The 25916-nt window shown below is 43.3% G+C and overlaps 1 protein-coding gene across 18 annotated transcripts in view; it reads left to right on the forward strand.

Moving 5' to 3' along the window:
• The window catches only part of DLGAP1 (DLG associated protein 1), an 866993-nt gene that overhangs the window by 726858 nt on the left and 114219 nt on the right, over positions 1-25916 (forward strand). For 8 of the 18 annotated variants that reach the window (XM_053571473.1, XM_053571476.1, XM_053571478.1 and 5 more), the window contains one exon: positions 8600-8629. The exons of the other annotated variants lie outside the window; for them this stretch is intronic. In XM_053571473.1, the coding sequence (XP_053427448.1) occupies positions 8600-8629 (30 nt within the window). The remainder of the gene's footprint in view (positions 1-8599; positions 8630-25916) is intronic. 18 annotated transcript variants of the gene reach the window in all.

The following is a 25916-nucleotide window of genomic DNA, read 5'->3' on the forward strand; positions in this document are numbered from 1 at the left end:
TGGGAATTCACTGATGATCAAAAAGAGTCTTGCTCTTTGTTCTCATGGAGTTTACAATCTAGAGGCAGAGACCAGCATGAATCAAATAATCGCAGAGATAATTGTGCTGGAAGAAAGAAACAGTTCTTGTTGGGGAATCTGCTGGAACAAAGGGACTAATCTAGAGGCCGGGGAAAACTTCCCTGAGAAAATCCTTATAAACTAAGAGAGGGTGGGCTCAGTGGCTTATGCCTATAATCCTAGAACACCAGGAGGCTAAGGCAAGTGGATGGCTTGAGCTCAGGAGTTGGAGACCAGCCTGAGCAATAGGGAGATCCCCGTCTGTAAAAATAGCTGGACATTGTGGCAGGTGCCTGTAGGCCCAGCTACTTGGGAGGCTGAGGCAAGGGGATTGCTTGAGCCCAAGAGTTTGAGGTTGCTGTGATCTATGATGCCATTGCACTCTACCAAGAGCAACAAACTGAGACTCTGTCTCAAAAAAAAAAGAAAATCCTTATAAGCTAAGAAAGAGCTGAAGGATCAAGAGGAATTGGGGGCAGCCTGTGGTGATGCTGCATTCAGAGAACTGAAAGGGTCCGATTAGAGCTGCCGGTAGAGCTAAGGCACAGAGCACATGTGAAGTCAGAAAATTTAGGCATGGCTGACTGTGTGCCCGTTACCCGTCACCAAACACCATATTACCCCAAAGTATAGCAGCTTACAAACAATCATTTGATTATTCTCTATGATTCCGAATCAGGAATTTAGGCAGAGTTCAGCTGGGTGATTCTTCCATTTCACATTCAGCTGTAAGTATTAGTCAAAGTTCTCCAGAAAAACAGAACCTGTAACATAGAGTGGAACACACACACACACACACACACACACACACATATTATCAGGAATTGACTCACTTGATTAAGAAGGCTGAGAAGTTCCAAGTTCTGCAGTCAGCAAGCAACCCAGCACCAAGACCTAGAAGAGCCAGGAATGTCCCTCCATTCTGAGTCCAAAGGCCTGAGAACCAGGAGAGCAATTAGGTAAGTTTCAGTCCAAGTCCACCTAAGTCCAAAGGCAGGAGAAGACCAATGTCCCAACAGTGAGAACAAATTCTTTATTTCTCAGCCTTTGTGTTCTATTCAACACTTCAACTGACTGCATGAGACCCACCCACGTTAAGGAGGGCAATCTGCTTTACTAAGTCTACTGATTCAAATGTTAACCTCGGGGGGCACCTGTGGCTCAGCGGGTAGGGTGCCGGTCCCATATGCCGGAGGTGGTGGGTTCAAACCCAGCCCTGGCCAAAAAAAAAAAAAAAATTAAGCAAATGTTAACCTCGGGCGGCGCCTGTGGCTCAGTCGGTAAGGCCCCGGCCCCATATACCGAGGGTGGTGGGTTCAAACCCGGCCCCGGCTGAACTGCAACCAAAAAATAGCCGGGCATTGTGGCGGGCGCCTGTAGTCCCAGCTACTCGGGAGGCTGAGGCAAGAGAATCGCTTAAGCCCAGGAGTTGGAGGTTGCTGTGAGCTGTGTGAGGCCACGGCACTCTACCGAGGGCCATAAAGTGAGACTCTGTCTCTACAAAAAAAAAAGAAAAAAATGTTAACCTCATCCGGAAACACCCTCACAGCCACACCCAGGATAGTGTTTGACCAAATATCTGGGGACCCCATCACATTTCGGCTGGACTATAGAGTCCAAGATGGTAATATTCACATCCACCTTGGTTTCAGTGGCTGAGCGTGTGGACTAAGCTGTAATGATTGACCAGAACACCTGTAAGTGACACCTCCAGCCTTGCAGTGTCAAGATGTTCTTACATGTCAGCTCAGGGCTCCCAGAGAAAGTTCCAACAGGCAGGAACTCTCAAGATCTTAAGGTCTGGGCGCAGATCCTGGAAGAACCTCAGTTCCACCACATTCTATCAGCCAAAATCACAGAATCCACCCAGATAAGGAGAATGACAGAGATCCCACCTCTTTTTGTTTTTTGGTTTTTTTTTTTGTAGAGACAGAGTCTCACTGTACCGCCTGGCGTCACACAGCTCACAGCAACCTCTAACTCTTGGGCTTACGCGATTCTCTTGCCTCAGCCTCCAGAGCAGCTGGGACTACAGGCGCCCGCCACAACGCCCGGCTATTTTTTTTTTTTTTTTTTTTTGCAGTTTGGCCGGGGCTGGGTTTGAACCCGCCACCCTCGGCATATGGGGCCGGCGCCCTACTCACTGAGCCACAGGCGCCGCCCAGAGATCCCACCTCTTAATGGGAAGAGTTTCAAACAATGTGTAGCCATTTTTAGTCAGCCACAGTTCATCCTCTGGACACAATTACTCACATCCTCTGTAAGGCAAAATATATTCATCCCTCTAAATGGCCTCAAAAATCTCCTCTCACACCCAAGCCTGAGATTTGAATTCTTACCATCTAAATGAGCCCCAGATTTGATTCTGTTATCTAGTACTATTTCTCTCAAGATGAAGACCTGTAAACTAAAAAGAAAACGTATCTGCCTGAGGTTCAGCCAACGTACACTGATGACACAGGGACGGGATAGGATAAACGCCCTGAATACTTCTGCTCAAAGACGAGAACGGGCATCTGCCAGGCATTGCCAAGCAATTCTGAAATCCACGAGTTGCCACTGATCGGCTTGGAGGACCTTGTCATGCTCCCTAGAAATATCCTCTGCTCTCTAGAAATGATTCTCTACAGCTCTTGGCTTCTCCAGACTCTTGTTGAGCCTTCTGAATTACCCCTTTTCCATAAAAAGTAACACTTGCAGCTGAATAATCTCTTCCCAGCCTATTTCCTGCCCATATTAGTTTGGGGGCCCTAAGGACTCTGAACTTTGAACTATCTCTGCTTACTTTGTCAAAGCTGATAATGTGTCCACTAATACACCTCTCTTGTAATCTTTGTGGGTATGGGGGTGAGAGGAAACTTCCCCTTCGTCCCAGAAGGGTCACTGAAAGATCAGCTCACCTTAAGGCAGATTAATAAGAGAAAGAGATTATAAGTGTACTTCCTGTGCACAGAAGGACAATCTCAGAGTGATTACCAATGGTGTCCAGAAGTTTATATACACTCATTGTGAAGGAAAGGAGGAGACAGGACTATATTAATTCTGTTGAGGGGCAGTAAGTGGTTACTAGGGAGGATGAATAGACTCCGGGTGAGGGGGACTGATCAACTTGTAAATGATTCTCTTTGGAAACGAAATTAACCTGAAAGACAAGTATTATCTTTAAATGATTTCTTTGCACTCTTCATCTTCTTTACTGCAATATATTGAGATAAAGGAAAGCGAAGGGAAATCAATAGGTCTGTCTGTCTTATGAAGATAGAAAGAAAGCCCCGTCCAATGCCTTTTAATTCAAAATACTCTTAGCTGGTAAAATAAAGACCATTTCCTGGCTTTTTGAGGCCTGGTGAAGTAGCTCACCCCTGGAATCCTAGTACTTCAGGAGATTGATGTTGGCGGATTGCTTGAGCTCAAGAGTTCAAGACCAGCTTAAGCTAGAACAAGACCCCATCTCTTCTAAAAATAGAAAGAAAAAAAAAAGCCAGTGTGATAAGTGTACACCTATAGTCTCAACTACTTGGGAGGCTGAGGCAGGAGGATGGCTTGAGCCCAGGAGCTTGAGGTTGCTATGAGCTATGACACCATGGCATTCTAGCCAGGGGCCAAAAAAAAAAAGTAGTACTGTCCAGGAAGATTGGCTGGGTCTACATCATTCCACAAGTATTTATTGAACATGTGGTCTGTGCTAGGAACTATTTTAGGCAAGAAAGTTACAGCAGTAAACAAGACAGAACAGGTTCCTGCTCTCATTCTGCTCAAATTCTAATGAGGAAGACAGAGGCAAACAAGGACCCAAATAATAAATCCATGAGATAATTTGTTAGTAGTGATAAATGCTACAAAATAAATAAGGGAGAGCTCCAGCACTCTAGGAGGCAGAGGCAGGTGGATTGCCTGAACTCACAAGTTCAAGACCAGCCTGAGCTACAGCGAGACCCTGTCCCTAAAAAACAGCCGGGCGTTGTGGCAAGCGCATGTAGTCTCAGCTACTCAGGAGGCTGAGGCAAGAGAATCCCTTGAGCCCAAGAGTCTGAGGTTGCTGTGAGCTGTGATGTCATGATAGTCTACTGAGAGCAACAAAGTAAGACTGTCTCAAAAAAAAAAAAAAAAATCCTAAGAGAAAGCAATGGGATAGAAGGTGTTTCTGGAGCTCTAAATACAGTAATCAAGGACTCTCTGAGGAAGTTACCTTTGAAGTAAAATCTGAACAAAGAAAAAAACTCAGCTATAGGAAGATTTAGCAGTTTAACATTCAAGCCAGAGGGGACAGCAAGTCTGCTAGCCCAGGGCAGAAAGGAGCTAGCATTTGAAGAAGAACTTGTGGCTAAAGAGTCTTAAATAAGGGAGAAAGTTGGGTGGTGCCTGTGGGTCAAAGGAGTAAGGCGCTGGGCCCACATACCAGAGGGGTGAGTTCAAACCCGGCCCTGGCCAAAAACTGCAAATAAATAAATAAATAAATAACAATAAGGGAGAAAGTCATGTGAGATGAAGGAGAAGAAACAGGAAAACTGGCAGGGGCAAGGCCTTGTTGGACAGGGTTAAAAGTTTGTTTAGTATTGCAACAGGAGACGTCATTAGAAGGTCTTAGTGAGCCTTAGTCATTCACACTTTAGCAAGAATTATTTTCACCTCCTATGAATTACTTTAGAGCAATTGAAATTAATCATTAGGTGAAAGTGGTAGGAAAGAGGATAGATTTTGGAACTGGAGAACTGTTGCAGAAAACATCGGGCTAATGACTGGTTCTGATTTGCAGGAGATAATGGAAATAGTCTACACAATCACCTCAGGCTTAGAGATTTTGCTACATGAAAGATACTGAGTTCAGAGAAAAACAGTTGGATTTCTTTTTCTTTTCCCTTTCGTTTTCAATTTTATTTTCAAATACTTCTGCGGACTACGAAAAAGTAAATGAAGGGAGCGGTGGGATCTACCGTGTATGTGTATACGCAGACATATACATGTGTGTCTGGCTTCCCTGAATTCTAGGAGACGTCAATGTCAGCCGGATAAAGTCTATTGTGTGTCCTGAAAAGAGACAGAGTCTCACTTTATCACCCTGGGTAGAGTGCCGTGGCGTCACACAGCTCACAGCAACCTCCAACTCCTGGGCTTAAGCGATTCTCTTGCCTCAGCCTCCCAAGTAGCTGGGACTACAGGCGCCCGCCACAACGCCCAGCTTTTTTTTGGTTGCAGTTCAGCCGGGGCCGGGTTTGAACCTGCCACCCTCGGTATATGGGGCCGGCGCCTTACCAACTGAGCCACAGGCACCGCCCAGTATTCACATCTTTTAAAAAATGTATATTCTGAGATAAATAATACCTTTTCCTTCCATTCTACAATTTTGTGTATCATGTTTCATTTAAGCTATATAATTAGGTTTAGCTAAGACTACATTTTTACCATAACAGAGTCACTTCCCATTCTAAAGGCATAACCTAGTATTAGAGAAAAATTTGATTTGGGGTTTAAAGACACAAGAAAAGTCCATATGGAGCTAATGAATCGCATGTTTTTTATTAGAATAATGTTGATAATTAGAGTTCTAAAGTCAGGCCTTTGTTTGCATTTGAACTTACCTTTATTCCCCAACTCAGTAAATGCATTTTTGGCGCTCTTCCACCATCACCCCTCTCTTCTTTAGGAATCTGTTTCAATTTTCTTATTTTCTTGCAAAGAGCCTATTTCTACACACTGACATTCTTGTCTTTTCTTTTGAATGACATTTGCTGACAAAGTGATTAGACACAAACACAAATGTGGCTTTTAAAAAGTAATATTCTTACGTATATAAAGATGAGAAGTTGAAAAGATGAGATCATTGCTTTGTAAGCCAGTTATTTGTGCCTGACTTTTCCTCTTGGTTTAGTCACTGGACCAAAAGAATGTCAAATCCATTTATGTTGTGTTCCTAGTTGATGGTCAATGACTGTTCTTTCCAAGGTGATATATGTACAGTGTATTTTTTGCAATGACAGATTTAAGAGAGTTTGGAATGACTGGCAAAATAACAGCAAATGCTAAGCTTGCTCCCATTTGGCTTGTTCAAATAAATTGTAACCCCTTTACAAATATCTCAGGAAGTATTCTGAAGTTCACGATTTCCTTCTTTGGGCCGAAAGAAACATTAGTTATGACAGCGGTGCCTTAAATCCTGTTCACACCAGCTTACAAGAGCCAGTTGTTACAATTTCAAGAATTTTGTAAGCCCATTATACAAATTTAATTACACAAATTTACAGTAAAATAAATTTTTTTTTTTTTTTTTTGTAGAGACAGAGTCTCACTTTATGGCCCTCGGTAGAGTGCCGTGGCCTCACACAGCTCACAGCAACCTCCAGCTCCTGGGCTTAAGAGATTCTCTTGCCTCAGCCTCCCGAGTAGCTGGGACTACAGGCGCCCGCCACAATGCCCGGCTATTTTTTGGTTGCAGTTCAGCCGGGGCCGGATTTGAACCCGCCACCCTCGGTTTATGGGGCCGGTGCCTTACCGACTGAGCCACAGGCGCCGCCCCAGCAAAATAAATTATACTGAAACAAAAGTAAGAGATACTTAAGACTCATCAGTTCCTAATTGTTTGAACACATTTTACCGTCCATTCCCCTGTGATTATTCACACCCACTGTCCCCGTAAGGCGGAAGGACCACGTGCTGGTGGCCACTGTACTTCTCAATTTCACATTCAACAGTGAACAGGCCACAGTGAAGGTTTTGACAGTGATGAAGCTGAAAGAGGTTTTAATTTAATCAATGTAATTTATATGAAGGTGAAAAATAATTGAAGAGTAGGTCACGTAAAAGATGTAATACAATACATTTGTTGGGATAAGAGCAGATTGGGATGCAACTAAATATGTGATTTTGTCCCGTTGTGGTTGGACTGCTGGCTGCCAATACAAGAGTTTGGCCAAAATCAACAAAAGCAGTCTCTGAGAGTCACTTTACTATGTGGGATTTGCCATGAGGAATACTGTGTGGCTGGGCACAGGGGCTCACACCTGTCATCCCAGCACTTTGGGAGGCCAAGGAGGAAGGATTGCTTGAAGCCAAGAGTCTGGGTCTCAGGTGGCACCTGTGGCTCAAAGGAGTAGGGTGCCGGCCCCATATGCAGAGGTGGCGGGTTCAAACCCAGCCCTGGCCAAAAAAAAAAAAAAGAAAATGCCAAAAAATAAAAAAAAAAAAGAGTTTGAGTCTGCAGTGAGCCATGATCCTGTCCCTGCACTCCAGGCTGGGCAATCTCTCAAAAAAATACCTCTGTATTTCCTTGTTATTTATAGATAGTGTGCCTCATATCCTTTCAATCAGCAGAATTTATGACAAACGTGTGTACTTATATACGGATACTTTCTGCCCTGGAGAATTTCTTGTTCGATGCTGCCCTAGACACCACTGGTTCTGCAGGAAAGGTGAAAATAGGAAATTTTATTTTATTTATTATTTTTATTATTATTAAATCATAGCTGTGTACATTAATGCAATCATGGGGCACCATACACTGGTTTTATAGACCGGTTGACACATTTTCATCACCCTGGTTCACATAGCCTTCCTGGCATTTTCTTAGTGATTGTGTTAAGACATTTATGAAAATAGGACATTTTAAAACAGCTTTTTCAGAAAGTCATCCCAGAGAGCAAGTTTGTCTCTCTGTGAACCTAATCTGTTACAACCAGTATGTTCATGCTGATACCACTGGATTGACCAATACTGAAGAGGGGTTTGTCTCCATTTTCAAGTGGAAACTTCTCCAGTTTGAAAGAGAACCAGAAAATAAACTAAATGAAACTGTAGACAGTTTTGTTCAGGCTAAAGTATCATGACTATCCTTAGAGTGGGGAATATTAGTTATTTATTATCACTTACAAAAATAATAATGTCTCAAGTCAAATGATAAGCACCAAGTCTAATTTGTCTCAGTTTAGGATTCTAGATTCACCAAAAAGGCATGTGAATCTCAGTCAAGGAAACTGACTTGCTTGTGAACAACTGGACATTCTTAGATAGTCTGTTCACTCTCTGACCTGTGGGGAGCTGAGAGCTGAGCCCATCAGACCAAGAAAAGGCTCTGGCCCAACCTACCTCAAGAAGAAAGTTGCCAGATCACACTGTGGTTTTTAACCTCCTGTTACATATATTTCAACAGAAACTCTCTCCCAACATTCATGAAATGATCTCTATACAGGGGAAGTGCAGCTCCCTGGTATCCTAGTGTGTGAAGTTTTATAGCTCCATAGTCCAGAGTAATTTACATACAGAAACAGTCACTCAGACAGACTTGGTCTTTGCCTCATCCTAAAACACATCTGATTCCACATCTAGGGAAAAATTCCCCCCAAAGCATTTTAGCACGAGAAATGAAGACACCAGGAGGTCTAATCAGGACTAAAAATGATTATATTTTTGCAGTTGATATTTATTTAGTTAAATTCTTGAAATGCTAACAAAAAAAACATTCAGGTCCGAAGCATGTGTGTGTTGTGAGACCAGAAAAGGTCATTTGGGTCCGTTACATAACTGCCACTTTCTGTTTTTATTCAAGGTGTCATAAAACTGAGTTCTGCAGTTGAAGGTACGTTTTTACAACCACAAAAATCGATAATGTTTTGCATAAAGGTTGCACAGCGTGGCTTGTATCTAGAAAGCTTCTGTGGCAGTGGTGTTTGACGCCATGTCCGAGTCGCCAGCTATCGCCATCCCATGTGTGTTTCTCCTTGTTCTGCTCATTTTATGCCGCAAGTCTCTTGGCCCTCTGCAAGTGGCGTTAATGCCAACCTGACAGGGCAGCTTTCTAAGAGAGCAAATGGGTCTCTTGCTCATTCTTGATGGGATGGCCTCAGACCCAGAGCCCCAGAGAGCCCCTGGCTCCTCAGCAGCCCTGTATGAGGCTGGACATTGAGTCCTGTTGGGGTCCTTTGTCCAGTTCTTTCAGCAGGGCCTTGTCTGGGGTGTTCTTTATCCCACACGGCAGGATGCTTGCCTAGGAAGTATGTGGGCGTGAGAAGTCCTTAAAGCTTCCTGAAGAGAAAACGAGGCAGTTAAGGCTCGTCTCATCGTGGGTTCTTCTTATGGCAGTGTGGTCCACTCCGCAGGGTGTGAAGGCCAGCTCACTTGACTGTTGTCCCTGTCGGCGAGTGGCAGTGCCCTTCAGTTATGTGCTCGGGAAGCTGTAAAGAACAAGAAGGATTTAAAGAAAGTATAAGAGAGACAACACGGCAGAGTGTTTTCCCGAGCAAGTTCTGAGAATGCTGAGCGTACCTCATTGCCTGAAACAGTTAATTGGCTGTTGCTGTAAAGTGCATCCCCTTAACCCCATAGGAGCTTTACAGTTGGGAAGTAGAGGATGTGTCATCTTCTCTTTTTGTGAGTTTCTGTGCTTGTTGTGGGGGCTGTGTGTGTTCTAGTTGACTGAGAGTCTGTCAGTCATGCTTTGGAGGTTTCTTCATCCTCAACTGGGGGGCCTGCTTGGATGAGGTGGTGGGCTTTAAGGTGAGTTTTCTAACTACGAAGGAGATGGGGCTTGATGAATGGACAGAGCATGAGGTTGGGCATGGACAGAAATTCAAGAGTGGAGGCTGTTGGCTTGATTCGACTTTAGGGATTCGGCAGGCTGGAGTTTGAAGGCTGGCAGAGAACGTGGAACTCAGTCACTGGGACCGTGAGAGGGACTGGCTGTCCAAAGGGGGACTCTGCCCCTTCTGTGGAGTTAGCGCCATCACATTTTACAAAACCAAATGGAAAAGACAGTATTTCTGACCTCGGTGGTAGGAAAGAGCAAGGAAAAGGTGCCAGTGGTGGTGTTTCAGGGTCAGAGGGAAAGACACTCCCACCATAGGAGAAAGTACCTGTCAGGCCTCTGTCAGGCCAAGCAGAAATTCAAGTTCTCTCTGCACGTCAACGTGGAATGTTTTTGAGGGATCATCCAAACGCCTCCCTGCCTGACAAGATACAAGAGACACAGAAACAAGATCAAGCAGCACCCTGACAATGACCTTGCCTGCAGAAACTCCCAGTAGCAACTTGAGCGCTGAGTTTCAGTTGATTATCTGTAGAATTACAGATAACAGTTGGTTCACTCTGGGCTGTTATGGTGTTTTTATCAAGGAATAGCTTTTAAGTCATGGCCTTATGTTGCCTGCTTGGCTTCAGCACAATATTCCACTTGCAACAAAAGGATATAGGGAAAATACGAAAATATTTTAGAAAGAAAGCCAAGAGGTATTAGATGATTTTAAAGCCATTGTTCTCCTAGAAGGAATTCCTGGGTGCTGGGGCCTGTGAGCCTCCAAAACAGGGTTATGTTCTCCAGAGGAAGATGGAAGTTTGAAGAAAAATGAGGGCAGGAAGCAGAATGACTCCCTGGGGCTTGTCCGGCAGCTTGAGTCCCAGGGGGTCCCAGGAAGTTCTCTGGATAGCCGTGGGCACCAGAGGTCAGGCCCACTTCACTGCTGCTTGAGTGTCTTTGGGGCAGCTTATTGGCTGAGTGCTGTAGCAGCTTGAAGGCTTGGGAGCATGCTGTGTTGTACCTGTATTAGAATATGTGTGTGTGCAAGGGCAGTTTGGGGTGCCGGGTTATTGGGGCTGGCAGTGTGTGTCCCCTGCATGCCTTGTCAGCGCGTTTAGAACGTGAGACTCTCACGAGCATGCTCAGTGGAACATGAATCGGACGCTCCTGATGAGAAATCAGACCTTAGCGGGTAGTTCCTGTGACTGCCTAGCTGATTACTGTACCTGCCATGCGCCATCTTTTAGTGAATTCCAGGCCGCTAGGGTGGCGCCTGTGGCTCAAAGAGATAGGGTGCCAGTCCCATATGCTGGAGGTGTTGGGTTCCAACCCAGCCTCGGCCAAAAACCACAAAAAAAAAAAAAAGAATTCCAGGCCACTTCAGGCCACTTATCCATGTCAGATAACATGCAAAAGAAAACCTCTTTCCTTTTCTTTAAAAATGACTGTGTTCTGGATTACCCCAGAACTCTGAAAGTAGTCTTCATGGTTTAGGTAGGTTCTCTTTTTCTTTTCTTTTTAAGGAAAAAAAAAATTTCCCAAGTCATAAGAGAAAAATCAACAAAGATTCAATGAGCCCCTTCCAGCCAAGTGTCTCCGTTAGGCAGTTTCGCCCCTGCTTATTTCCGAAGCAGGGGTGCTCTCTTCAGCATTTTGTGGCTTTGCGTCAGCTTTTTAAATGAGCAGAAGGAAAAAGCCATCCTCTGTCACAGGCTTGGTAAGGTTACAGTGAAATGCCCTTTCTAAGGCTTCAAGAGAAATGCTCATCAAAAATGCTGTAATTATTTCACAAAGAAGGGCAATATCTGAACAGGAAAAAAATTAAGTTTGGAAGAAATAACTACAGAGTTTTTTCGGTAATATTGATGAATTTTTACCTCCAATTTTACATTAATGATCCAAACTCTGAGAAAATAGAGGTAAGAGAGAAACATCCAGACAGCAATTTAGGGGAAAGGGGAGATGGCTGGGGCAATGTCAGAGGGAGAAAAACCATCCATAGCAGGAATTCTGTAAGAGAATCGTATCAGTAATCCTCTTAAAAGGGAACTTTTCCTGTGACTGCGAAGCAGGGAGAAAGCGAGAGGCACATATTTCTTTTTTTTTTGATAGAGACAGAGTCTCACTTTATTGCCTTCAGTAGATGCTGTGGTGTCGCAGCTCACAGCAACCTCCAACTCCTGGGCTTAAGCGATTCTCTTGCCTCAGCCTCCCGAGTAGCTGGGAGTACAGGTGCCCGCCAGAACACCTGGTTATTTTTTTTTGTTGTTGCAGTTTGGCCGGAGTCGGATTTGAACCTGCCACCCTCAGTATATGGGGCCGGCGCCCTACCCACTGAGCCACAGGTACCGCCCGAGAGGCACATATTTCTACAAGCAGGAGCAGAGCTCTGGCCTTATCGAGGAGAAATGAGAAGGCAGGTCCTGTAAGAGCTGAGTCATGCTGAGTCAGGACTGTTCTGATGTTGGGCAGCTCTTTCCTTCTAGGGAGGGAGGTGCAGCCCCTGCTGGAAGCTCTTTGGCCTGTTGAGACAGGTGGGGTGCAGGGAGCATTCCAGCAGACACGGGCCCTGAAGGGACAGAGGCTGCTATGGGGAAGGGCTGACACAAGCCTGTGCCGCTGACAGCCAGGGTGTGCTCCGTGATGGGACTTACCTCAAAGATGATGTGTTCATACCTTGTAGAATCCAAAGAGACCTCAAATTCTTTCGAAAGCCCATACAAAAAATGAAGTTTGCGTTCTTTGGAGAAGTTTGCACATCTCCAAAAATAGGCAGACATGAGCCTCTCTGGAGTAATCCGTAGATGAGTTGACTTTCCAAGCTTTGCCTGCTTTTAATCAGCTCTTATATAGAGATGCCGGGGTCTCTTTTAGTAAAGTGGAACACATGAGAGTTAACGGCAAAACCTCACATCTCCATAAATGAACAACCTAGACTGGATAAGCAAAAGCTCTCCTGCACATGTCTATTTTCCCTTTTCCTGTTTTTCTTTTTGTGACTTCATTATCTTTAGATATTTTTAACGTATCTTAATGCACAGCGGTAATGGTTCATGAACCACAATCCCCAACAGAGCAGGGACTTGGAACTATTGTCATATCCAAGGTGGCACTTTCTACAACCTCAATGCCTCTGAAGCAGATGAAAGACTCATCAAGAACAGAAAAAAATAGGTGGCGCCTGTAGCTCAAGTGGCTAGGGCATCAGCCACATACACCAGAGCTGGAGGGTTCAAATCTGGCCTGGGCCTGCTTAACAGTAACAACCACAACCAAAAAAAAAAATAGCTGGGCATTGTGGTGGGCGCCTGTAGTCCCAGCTACTCAGGAGTCTGAGGCAGGAGGTTCCCTTGAGCCCGAGAGTTTGAGGTTGCTGTGAACTATGTTAACATCACAGCACTATAGCTTAGGGCAACAGAGTGCGATGCTGTCTCAAAAAAAAAAAAAACAATACTTAACACAGAGTATGGAACACCGTAGGTTCTCAGTTAGCTCCTTTTCTCTTCTTCCACCTTTCCTCTTTCTCTGTGGAAGTCCAGCAGCCAGTGTGTGATGGTAGCGCACCACTCAAGTTTCATCATCAGCACAACCGTAGACAAGCAGCCTCCAAAAATCCTTGCTTCTCCCTTGTTGAGAGAAGTTAGAAGGAAGAGGCTCCTTGTATGGGGTTGAGTTCCCTGATCATCTCCCCGGGAGCTGTGGCATCTCCATGCAGAGGGGAGCAGCTGTTCAGGTGAAGACAACGCCAGGGGTCGATCATACCACAATTTGGGGGGTTCAATCAGATAGGATTGTCCCCTACCCATTCTTCCATTCCCAGAGGTAGAGAGGAGACAAAAGGCTTTCAGGCTAGTCCACCAAACAAAGTGCTAGTTAAAGACTGATCTCATCAATTCAAATGCCCTTTTATGCACTGTAATAGAGTTGGTTACGAAGGAGTTTTATTGCAAAGGAGTTTAGACTCCCACAATGTTCCCGGGTAAGACAGCTGTCACCACTCTTCAAGAATATGGAAGTTGGGGGGCGGGGAAGAACTAAAGAGAATACAAGTGCAGCTATCCAGACAGCAACCTTTCATAAACTTTTGAACTTTAAGGTTTACAGTGACAGCTGTATTTAAGTCTCTGTATTTAAGAAGGGGATCTCAGTGTTAGCAGAGACAGATGCCGGAAGACACTGAACTATGGGGACCAGTGAAAGATTTAGGGCCCAAAGCCACAGATTTTAATTTAATTTTCATTAATTTTTACTCTGAAGTTTTAATTCACGGTATAGAGCCAGTAACTCTTTTTATCAAGACTCGAATATTCTTTATCTTCCTGAAATCCTTGTAAGCGTAGGGACAGCACAATAATGGTAAGACCTGCTCTGTCCCCTTACAGGACTGCTGTGCGGGTAAGTGAAGAATAAGTATTTGTTACCATGAATGTATTGCTATTTGTAGAAAAAGCAAAACACAATCTACTCTTGGTACCATTGACTGGTGATCCCCAACCTTTTTGCACCAGGGATAGTTTTCCATGGGGGGGGCAGTGGGGAGAGCACATTATATTCTCGTAAGGGGCACAGACCAAGATCCCTCACCTGTGCCATTTACGGCAGGGTTCGCGCTCCTATGGGCGTCTAATGGTACTGCTGCTGTGACAGGAGGTGGAACGGAGGCGGTGATGCCAGAGACGGGGAACAGCTGTAAATGCAGATGAAGCTGCCCTTGCTTACTCACCACTCAACTCCGACTAGGTGGCCTGGCTCCTAATAGGCCGGTCCATGGCCCAGGCTTAGGGAACCATAGCCACAACTGTCAGTATTATAATAATCTGTATGGTGCATGTGTGTGTGTACATATATAGAGATATATATGTATTATCTTATTTTTAATGAAATAACTACCCATAGAATCCTTAGTAGTATATATTATTTTATTTTATTTTTTTTGTAGAGACAGAGTCTCACTTTATGGCCCTAGGTAGAGTGCCATGGCCTCACACAGCTCACAGCAACCTCCAACTCCTGGGCCTAAGCGATTCTCTTGCCTCAGCCTCCCGAGTAGCTGGGACTACAGGCGCCCGCCACAACGCCCGGCCATTTTTTGGTTGCAGTTCGGCCGGGGCCGGGTTTGAACCCGCCACCCATGGTATATGGGGCCGGCGCCCTACCGACTGAGCCACAGGCGCCGCCCAGTAGTATATATTATTAATGTATGATATATTGGTTATATACAATAGCAAGTAATACATGTATATGTACACAGGGTCGTATGATATAAGACATTGTCTTACTTTTATAGAACACCTGTGTAATCGTGTCTGCTGTGCTTCTTTTTTTTTTTTTTTTTTTTTTTTTTTTGGTTTTTGGCTGGGGCTAGGTTTGAACCCGCCACCTCCAGCATATGGGACCAGCACCCTACTCCTTGAGCCACAGGCGCTGCCCTGCTGTGCTTCTTGAAGAATATGTCCAGTGCGGTGTAGTTTTTAAGAGTTTACTTTTCGATTCTGACTGCCTGGGTTTGAATCCTGGCTCTCCTACTTAGCAGTTGAGTAACATTTAGGCAAATGAACTGACTTCTCTGTGACTCTTTTTCTTCATTAAAAAGTGCAATGACCCCCAGCTACATGGGAGGCTGAGGTAAGAAGATTGCTGGAGCCCAAGGGTCTGAGGTTGCAGTGAGCTATGATGATGCCATAGCACTCTACCCAGGACAACAGAGTGAGGCTCTGTCTCAAAAAAGAAACATTACAATGACGATAATAGTCATGATCAAATTGAATAATGCACAAAAAGTTCTTAGGACAATGTATGGTACATTGTATGCACTCAATAAATGATGATAGTACGGGAAATGGTAACAACAGTCGTATGGGGGGTGGGGAAGAAGTGTCTGAGAATGATTCTGGATGTGAGAGTTTGCTGTAAAGTGAAGGAAACCGGGGGGTGGAACTGAGCCAGTGATGCCTGTGATGGGGATTATATTATATTATATTATAAAATAATATAACATGCAGCTCAGCCTTGAGTCTTTGGCCTCAGCTAGGAAACATCTTTCACTTACAAGGTCGGTGTAGGATAGTGGTTCTTAACCTGTGGGCCACGACCCACAGGAACTGTATTAAAGGGTTGCAGCATTAGGAAGATTGAGACCACTGATAGGAAGAACAATTATATGGCACGGATTTGACTTAGATGACCTCTGGGTACTGAGTGGAGCCACGTCACCCTGCAGGACTCCCCCAGGGGTCTGACCAGCCAACACCTCCACGTGCTGAGTCCTCCCTGGTTGAGAGCTTTGTTTATTTGCGTTGCTTTTTCAACCAAGAATCCACCAGCGGCTTTGTTTCTTGCCACGGCAAGGCTTATCCTTCCTGGTGACTTTGAAGTGCCTCTGAGGATGTACACTATGATTGCACGCGAGAAAGAATTCGGGCTGTGATCCCAAGGGGCGCTCGTCTCCAGAGCTGTGTCCATAAATCAAGGGTTTCAGCACGTAGCTTAAGGGAAGAGCCCCTTGGCTTTGTGAACAAGACAACATGGTACTTAGCCCAGCACAAGCCTTCAGTGGAACTTTTATGCCAAATTACCCTTATTTCTCTATCTTTTTCATATATATTTAAAAGCGGCTATCACACTACTATCCTAACTGATTTGAAGGATACAAAACCTAAACCATCCTGCATTCTCTCTCAGTAAACGATTTAAAAGACAGTTCTGTGAATAGTAGTACAGTTCTGTCAAATGGTGTTATTTCTTACGTTCGTCAAACTGTTGCTTTCTTACTATGAGCATCAGAGATGGAAGAGGCTTTTTGCCCGAGTCACTGTGGCAAATGTTGTGCCAAGCCGGCCCCACGGAAACCTTAGCTGTGGTCAGAATCTAAGCCAATGGGCTGTGATTCCTGTACACAGCCCCAGCTCTGGGACAGGCAATGGCTAGCAGTGTCTCCACAAAGCAGCACATCCTTGCTCTGCCTGCGATTTTCAATGGGCCCTTCTGGAAACAGCTGAGAGTGCCCAGGGTATGACTCACACTTTTGGGGACTTTCCTACTTCAAACCAATGGGAGTAAAAAGCTGCCTTAGAAACCGAAGGTAGAGTAGACCACGGGCTTTTGAGTTCTTGTGGTCTTTTTTCTGAAAGTGGTCAGATAAAGTGGATTAAAGGAAATGAGACTTCCTGTGCAACCATTGCAACCTATCTAATATCCACTTTTGATACCATAAACCGACGTGACCATTTTAGGATCTTATGGAACTTAATGTTGCAAACAGACCCACGTACAGCTTTTCACCTGATAATATAGGAATCAAATACTAATAGTACAAAGCACTGATGATAGTGCATGTTTTATTGATGTTAAAAAGAGTGAAAATATAATGCCTCAAGAAATAGATATTATTCTTAAAATCTGCCCATTTTAAAAAATGTAAGAGTAACAGAATAATCACTACTATTTTTATGAAGTAAAAATATTTAATTAACAAGATGAAATCCAAAGCAGTAAGATGCACATTAATATGACTAAGGAAAGAAATAGTAGAGCAAAAGAAAAACAAAAAGCTGCAGAAAAACAAAAATTATAATTAATAGTGCAACACTAGACTTATGAATTGAAACAATTTAAGGCTGGGCACCATGGCTCATGCCGCAAATCCCAGTGCTTTGGAAGCCAAAGCAGGAGGCATGCTTGAGGCCAAGACTTCAAGACCAGCCTGGTCAACATAGTGAGACCCCATCTCTACAGAAAACTTTAAAAAATTAACCAGCTACTCCAGAAGCTGAGGCAGGAGGATCACTGGAGCCTTGGAATTTGAGGTTTCAGTGAGACATGATTGCTCCACGTCACTACAGCCTGGGTAACAAAATGAGACCCTGTCTCTAAAAAAATCAAGAGAAAAGGAAACAAAAGAAAATATTTGAAATGCTAGGGCAAAATCAGTCAGGCATCAGTCTTTCTAGTGTAACTGGCTAGGTCCTTAACAAAACTCTGTCCATTATATTAGTATGTTTTTTTGAATATTTTTTAAACATTTTTTAAAAGAAAAATGATAGGTATTGGACAGTGGTAAGAGGAGAAAAGTGGCGCTGCCTTTACCCAATACACTAAACATATTTTTAGAAGGCAACAAGAGGAAAGCATCCAAATGGAGATTTTTCTAGGGTTCTCCAGTTTCTCTATTTTATATTATTGGAGTATGATGAACTTAGGAAGAAGTCAAATTCATTGACTAGCTTTCGCCGTTGCCTTGCTCTGCAAATATACAAAAACATACACATGCAAAATTTTAAAACAAAAGTCAATGGGACAGGGTATTGGTGGTGGGTAATCCGGCACGTGCTAAGGTTCATTTTGTGACAATCCAAACTTTGTTGTTGGGAAAAGATCAGTTACCTTATCAGTCACCTTAGAAAGACATATGAATTTCTTTAAGATATGCAAAAGTATACTTGGAGAAAAATTATATCAAGCCAGGCACTGTGTAGGGTCTGGATTCTGTGATGCTTAGGACATGAGTTTTCACCTCTTGGGGAGACAGAAATCTATAATTAGTGAGCAAGAGGTGTGCGAGGAAGCCTGTAAAGGTTAAGAGAGCACAGGAACAGTGTGATGACCCAGGAGGGCTTCACGGGAGAGGTGAGAGAGAAGCCAAAGCAGGAGGAGTTGGCCAGGGGAAGAAAGAGAAGGGAGAAACTACAGGCAGAGGGAGCCACCCCTGTCAACTCAACAGGTAGGAAAACGTGCATATTTGGGAAAAGGGCAAAAGGTGCCTGGGGAGAGACTAGGAAGAGGCAGACAATAAATGGTGCAAGTGTGAGATCCCAGCAAGGCATTTGGATGTCACCCTCTAGGAAGTGTTTGAGTGGCGCAGTGGCTCGAGGTAGCTGCCGAAATAGGTATAGAGAGCAAGACCAAGTGCGGTTGTAGCAAGGGAGGAAAAGTTTATTGTAATGACCTAGAACAGCCTCTGTCTAGAGAGAGCAAGCCCATGGAAGGCACACCTTCTGGGTTTCATGCACGACTTCGAGGGAGTATCAGCGCTCCTCGGAAGGCTCCCCAGGGTATTAATTAACTCTGTTCTTTTTTTTTTTTTTTTTTGTAGGGACAGACTCTCACTGTACCGCCCTCGGGTAGAGTGCCGTGGCATCACACGGCTCACAGCAACCTCTAACTCTTGGGCTTACGCGATTCTCTTGCCTCAGCCTCCCGAGCAGCTGGGACTACAGGGGCCTGCCACAATGCCCGGCTATTTTTTTGTTGCAATTTGGCCGGGGGCTGGGTTTGAACCCGCCACCCTTGGCATATGGGGCCAGTGCCCTACTCACTGAGCCACAGGCGCCGCCCTAATTAACTCTGTTCTTGAAACAGTCCACCTGCAAGGTTGTGAAAAGGACCCACCTGCAGCCTCATTCCCATAATAGCCCAAGTCAGCCTGACCCAGACCAGTGCAAGACAGATTGACCACACCGATCATCCCCCCTGCTCATCTCTAGCTGAGTAAGGTGCCATTAAAAACCTTCAAACACAGGCGGCTCTTGTAGCTCAATGGAGTAGGGCGCCGGCCCCAAATGCCGGAGTTGGCGGGTTCAAACCCAGCCCTGGCCAAAAACTGCAAAAAGAAAACCTTCAAACACATGAACGAAATGAACAAGTTTGTCTCTTAAAAACGTAACTCAGGCTGGGCCCCTGGGCGCCGGCCACATGCTCCAGGGCCGGTGGGTTGGAACCCAGCGCAGGTCTGCTAAACAACAACAACAACAAATGGCCAGGCATTGTGGTGGGCGCCTGTAGTCCCAGCTATTAGGGAGGCTGAGGCAAGAGAATCTCTTGAGCCCAAGAGTTTGAAGTTGCTGTGAGCTATGTTGCCGTGCCACTCTACTGAGGGTGAAAAAGTGTGACTCTGTCTCAATACAAAAAAAAGAAAGAAAGAAAACGTAACTCAGAGAGTATATTAGAAAGGGTTTGGGTTAGAGGCAGAAAACCTCTAATTATTATTCAGGTAAACCTCTTTACCTATTTTGACAACTACCTTGAGCCACCCTGCTAAGACCAAGGCCATCCATGGCATGAGGCAATTGGATTAATGGAATTGATGACTAGTTAAATAGAGATTCCTTGCTTAGGAAGATGGTTAAACTAAAATTAAATAAATAAACATAAATATGAGGGAGAGGAATGCAAGTGTAGAAATGGGATATTGCCAATTTCTTTCCTTTTGAAGGTCAGGACTCTATGTAACGGGATAACATTATAAGACAATTAGGTTAAACATTAGAAAGTTGTTAGCAAATAACCAGTTGCAAGATGGAGATGGTGGGATCTGCTGGTGGGACTTGCCACTAAAGTACATCCCTGGCAGCTTCGCGGGTCCCCAGGAGGTTGGCCAGCAGCCCTTCAGGGAGGAGGCCACCACACCCACAGCACAGATGAACGAGTTGGCCCATCAGTGAACTGAGACTCTGAAGACTGCCAGGAAGGTGGAATTCCAACAGAAAACCAGACTCTTGACTAGTTTGCATACGAAACCTTCTGTGGTCAGCAGGCTAGCATATTTGGACACTTTACATATTTTCTGTTATAATGATTTCTGTGACTATTGTTCCCTACTTCACTGCAAACCCTGCTCTAAGGGGAGCCACAAAAAGTATGTCTTTTTGGATGTCACCTAATACATCTTACGTCAGATGATAAAGTCAGAAAATGTACTCTGCATAAGAAAGTCAAATATATCATGACATTGAAATTATAAGTAGGCGGGCGGCGCCTGTGGCTCAGTGAGTAGGGCACCAGCCCCATATACCAATGGTGGCAGGTTCAAACCCAGCCCAGGCCAAACTGCAACAAAAAAATAGCCGGGCGTTGTGGCGGGCGCCTGTAGTCCCAGCTGCTCGGGAGGCTGAGGCAAGAGAATCACGTAGGCCCAGGAGCTGGAGGTTGCTGTGAGCTGTGTGACACCACGGCACTCTACCAAGGGCACTCTACCAAGTAAAGTGAGACTCTGTCTCTACAAAAAAAAAAAAGAAAGAAAGAAATTGTAAGTAGGAAATTTGATATTTGGTAAAGATTAGAATTATTTTGTTCATCCCTAAATACATTCATCCATACAAATATATGAGAGAAATAGCCGGGCGTTGTGGTGGGCACCTGTAGTCCCACCTGCTCGGGAGGCTGAGGCAAGAGAATCGCGTAAGTCCAAGAGTTAGAGTTTGCTGTGAGCCGTGTGACGCCACGGCACTCTACCCGAGGGCGGTACAGTGAGAATCTGTCTCTACAAAAAAATATATATATATATATGAGAGAGAGTTCTTCACTAATTCAGAGGCCAAGATCATTATGTAAGAATATAGTATCTTTCCAATTACCTCATCTCATATGGTTGACTGTAACAGCATAATTTGAGATAGTCACCATGAATATTTGTATAAAATTATAATATGTGTCTTAGTAGGGCATAAAATAAGAGAACCCATGTAAAAATTCAGGCCATATTCTCAATATAATTTACGTAAGTCTGGGTTTTATTCATGTAATGTCAGAACATTACACATAAACAGGAAATTGAGACTGGGCATGGTGTCTCTCCCCTATAATCCTAGCACTCTTGGGAGGTAAAGACAGAAGGATCACTTGAACTTGGGAGTTTGAGACCAGCCTGAATAAGAGTGCAACCACATTTCTAACAAACATAGAAAAAGCTAGCCAGGGCAGCGCCTGTGGCTCAAGGAGTAGGGCTCTCATCCCATATGCTGGAGGTGGTGGGTTCAAACCCAGCCCCGGCCAAAAAAAAAAGAAAAAGCTAGCCAGGCATTGTGAGGGCATCTGTTGTCCCAGCTACTTGGGATGCTGAGGAGGAGAATCACTTGAACCCAGGAGTTCAAGGTTGCTGTGAGCTATGAGGATGCCATGGTACTGCAGCCTGTCTCAAAAAATAAAAATAAAAAAAGGAAACCAAAATAAATAAATAAATGAAAGAATGAAATTGAAAACTTGAAGAAGAGAAAGATGACAAGACAATCATGAGTTAAGTCAAGAAGGAAAATCCAAAAATGTCTTTTAACCTTTAGATCAGTGGTTCTCAACCCACAGGAACTGTATTAAAGGGCCGCAGCATTAGGAAGGTTGAGAACCACTGCTTTAGATAAACAAAGAAGGGAAGGGAGGTTAATGTTTTCAGCCACAGGAAAATATCTCCTTTGGAGAGCAGATTATTTATTCTAATATTGGAGTGGATTATAAAGAACATAAAACATTACATATTAGAAAAAAGATTCATCTTTCAATAAACTTTATGCTAATTTATGGTATAGGGTGATGTACAAAGATTACTTGGTTTAAAAAAGTCTCCATAACACCTATGCAGTCACAGGACTAAATTTCTTGTGTAGGTCTACAGATATTTTCTAAACACATACACAAATGGAATCATAATATATATAACACATATTATTATTCTAATGTATTCTGCAATTTGCTCTTTTTTCTTGACATTGTATCTTTTTCTCCCCCAGAATATTACAGGGTACACACATTCTGGTTACATAGTTTGTTTTGTACATTTCAGGTCAAAGTTGTAAGTGTGCCCCTTGACATTGTATGTTTAGCCTCTGTCTAAATTTTTTATTATCTGCATAGACATCTATTTTTATGGATGGCCATAGTTTATTTAAACTATTTATATATGGAAACTCAAGGTTAATATTTAATATTTTTAAAGTGTAAATTCTTACCCTGAATCCATGAGTGGACTTTAGAAGGTCTCTTAAACCGGGCGGCGCCTGTGGCTCAAGGAGTGGGGCGCCGGTCCCACATGCCGGAGGTGGCGGGTTCAAACCCAGCCCCGTCCAAAAAAAAAAAAAAAAAAAAGAAGATCTCTTAAACCATCTGAAATGATAATCAAAATTAGTCTATGTGTGCATGTGTAATTTTTCTGGAGAAGAGTGTCTCCAGCTTTCAGCAGATCTTTATCTATGGAGTCAATAGTCCAACTTGTAAAAGAGCTTCTTCATTACAGAATCTATAGAATTGCAATTTTAAATGAGTTTTAAAAAATAGGATTGAATACAATTATGGAATAGTGTTTCTCAACTTGTAAAAATCCAGATGACCTTTTGATATACCATAATACATCTATACACACAGTCACCCCTGGAAGAAGTTACCATCTTCCTCTGAAATTCTGATACGTTAATCTAAGGGGAACACGCAACATGCCCCCCCTCCCTATCTATCCCACCCTCCATGTCCTCACAACTCAACCATATTGGAAGTCATTTTCGGTAACACCTCCATCCAAAAAGATTTGGCCAGGCTTTACTTTCAACCATTAGAATATAAAAGTCAGTAGATATTTAGTTTACCAAATGTAAAATTATACTCTGAGATGGTTTTGCTTCTAGTATGATGGCAAGCTATATGATTCAGACGAACCCTCCCACTGAAAACAAAATAAAACAACACAAAACAAAATACACACATGCATACATTTCTTAAAAACATCAAAAATCTGATGAGTTAGTAAGGAATTATTGGAAAGTAGGAACTTGGAGAGGTAACCCAAATGAGGAAGGTGCCATTTGCTGATTCAGACTCACCATAAGGTTAGGTCTGGATGGTCTTCTTAAGGAGGGAGAAGCAGACAGACATGAAGGCCCAAAGCTAGCCTTATATGAAAATCCTATCCCATAAAACTGGCTGGCACCCCAAAACATAGTACCCTAAAAGAAAGGATAAACTGGAGGTAGCCATCTGCTTATGAATCACTCGTCACCTCAACTACAAAAGCAAAACAAAACAGAAAACTGTCTTGATACTAAGGTGGGGGGGGTTGTCCATTCATGAGAATTTGTAGCATACGTGGCCTTTGTTCAATCCTCAGCCCAAATTCACATCAACTGAATGGTTCAACCTCAAGCCATGAATGATATTTCAAATGATAATTTTTCTATACAAAAAAGACTTTTTCAGGTAGTGCCTATACTCAGTGGGTAGGGCCCTGACCACATACACCCAGCCCCAACCAGCTAAAACAACAATGACAACTGCAAAAAAAAAAAAAAAAAAAATAGCTGGGCCTTGTGGCAGGCACCTGTAGTCCCAGCTACTTGGGAGGCTGAGGTAAGAGAATCGCTTAAGCCCAAGAGTTTGAGGTTGCTGTGAGCTGTGACGCCACCACACTCTACTGAGGGCAACAGCTTGAGAGTCTGTCTCAAAAAAAAGACTTTTTGTAGGCCACAAATAACTTTTCAAAATCAGTTCCCAAGAATGGCTCATGCCTGTAAACCTAGCACTTAGACTTTTCAGATATGTTTTTGATTGCCACAAAAAGGTAGAAATAAGGGACGGTGTCTGTGGCTCCATGGAGTAGGGCACCAGCACCATATGCCAGAGGTGGTGGGTTCAAACCCAGCCCTGGCCAAACACTGCAAAAAAATAAATAAATACATAAATAAGGTAGAAATAAAATTGACATTCTTCACAGATGATATAATTGTATACATGTAAACTCCAAGAAATCTAAAGATAAGTTATTAAAAATTGTTAAGATTTTTAGAAAGAGGCTGGGCATGGTGGCTCATGCCTGTAATCCTAGCACTAGGAGGAGTTTGAGACCAGCCTGAGTAAGATTAAGACCCTGTCTCTACTAAAAATAGGGGTAAGAACTAGCGTGCCTATAGTCCCAACCACTTGGGAGGCTGAGGCAAGAGGATCAGTGAAGCCCAAGAGTTTGAGGTTGCTGCAAGCTATGATGCCATGGCACTCTGCCTAGGGTGACAGAGTGAGACTCTGTCTCAAATCAATAAATAACATTTTTAGAAAGGTTGCTAGATACAAAGTCAATAAAAAACTAATTGCGACTTATACTTATCAATACAAATAGAAGACAAAATAAGAAAAGTATAAAAACTACGAAGTACCTAAAAATATATATAATAAGCCTGTATAAGACTCCTCTAGTGAAAACTGTAAGACTTTTTTGAGAAATACATTTTTAAAGTAAATACTTTATGGATGTGAAGACTCAAAATTACAAATTATAAAGCTCTCTGGTGAGTCACTTAAAATTTATCTGTAAATTCAATGCAATCTCAATCAAAATCCTAACAGTTTTTTTGTTGTTGTATTTTTGTCTTTGCAAAGTACAAAATACAGCCACAATACCCTTGAAAAGGGGCAAGATGGGAGGATTTTCTCTATCAAGCATTAAGACTTATAATTAGCCTATAGCAGTAAGACAGGTGATGTTGGCACAAGGACAGGGCGATGGCCCAATAGAACAGACTAGCGAGCACAGAAATAGTCCCATGCACATATGGAAGTTTAAGAAGCAGCTTTACAGATCAGTGGAGAAGGGACAATATTTCAGTAGATGATGCTGGCACAAAGGGGTGTTTATTTGGAAAAAATAAAATAAAATTGGACTGTACCTTTGTATTAGGGTTCTCCAAAGAAACAGAAACAATAGGCGAGATTGATCAATTGATTGATTTGTTATAAGGAATTAGTTCATGTAATTATGGAGGCTGAGAATTCCTAAGATCTACAGGTAGCAAGTTAGGCACCTGCATACTTCCAGTCTAAATCCAAAAAGCCAGGAGAGCTGATGGTACAAATTTCAATCTAAAGGCCTGAAGGTTCAAAGTCAAGTCCAAAGGCTGGAAAATACTGATGTACCAGCTCAACCACTCAGACAAAAGTGCCCTCATATTTGGCCTATTGTTCTACTTGGGTCTTTAGTTGATTAAAGAAGGCCCATCCACAGTACAGAGGACAATCTGTTCTACTCAGTTTTCGGATTAAAATGTTACTCTCATCCAGAAACACCCTCACAGACACACCCAGAATAAGGTTTGGCCAAATGTCTGGGCACCACATGGCCCAGTCAAGTTGACACATGAAATTAACCACTACAGGGCGGCGCCTGTGGCTCAAGGAGTAGGGCGCCAGTCCCATATGCCGGAGGTGGCGGGTTCAAACCCAGCCCCGGCCAAAACCACACACACACAAAAAAAAGAACACAGTTCCTCTAACACTCTAATTGCAGTCTCAAAAACTATTTCCCTTAAGAATTTGAGAACAGTAATAAATCTATTAAAGAAAAAAGAAAAAGAAATTAACCACTACAACCTTATACTCTACCCTCCTAATCAGTTCTAGATGGATTTAAGACCTAAATGTGAAAGGCCAAACAATAAAGTTTCTAAAAATGATACAGTGGTAGGTTTCTGAAATAAAATACCAAGAGGACTAAAAGTAAAGAAAAAGATCGTGACATCTAGCTGTTACGTTCAAACTTTGCCTTTCACAAAAAAGGAAATCAAAATGTAAAAAAACTGCAAAAAAAAAAAAGATACTTATCTCATTAACA

Source organism: Nycticebus coucang, chromosome 19 (assembly GCF_027406575.1).
Source record: "Nycticebus coucang isolate mNycCou1 chromosome 19, mNycCou1.pri, whole genome shotgun sequence".
Lineage (NCBI taxonomy): Eukaryota > Metazoa > Chordata > Mammalia > Primates > Lorisidae > Nycticebus > Nycticebus coucang.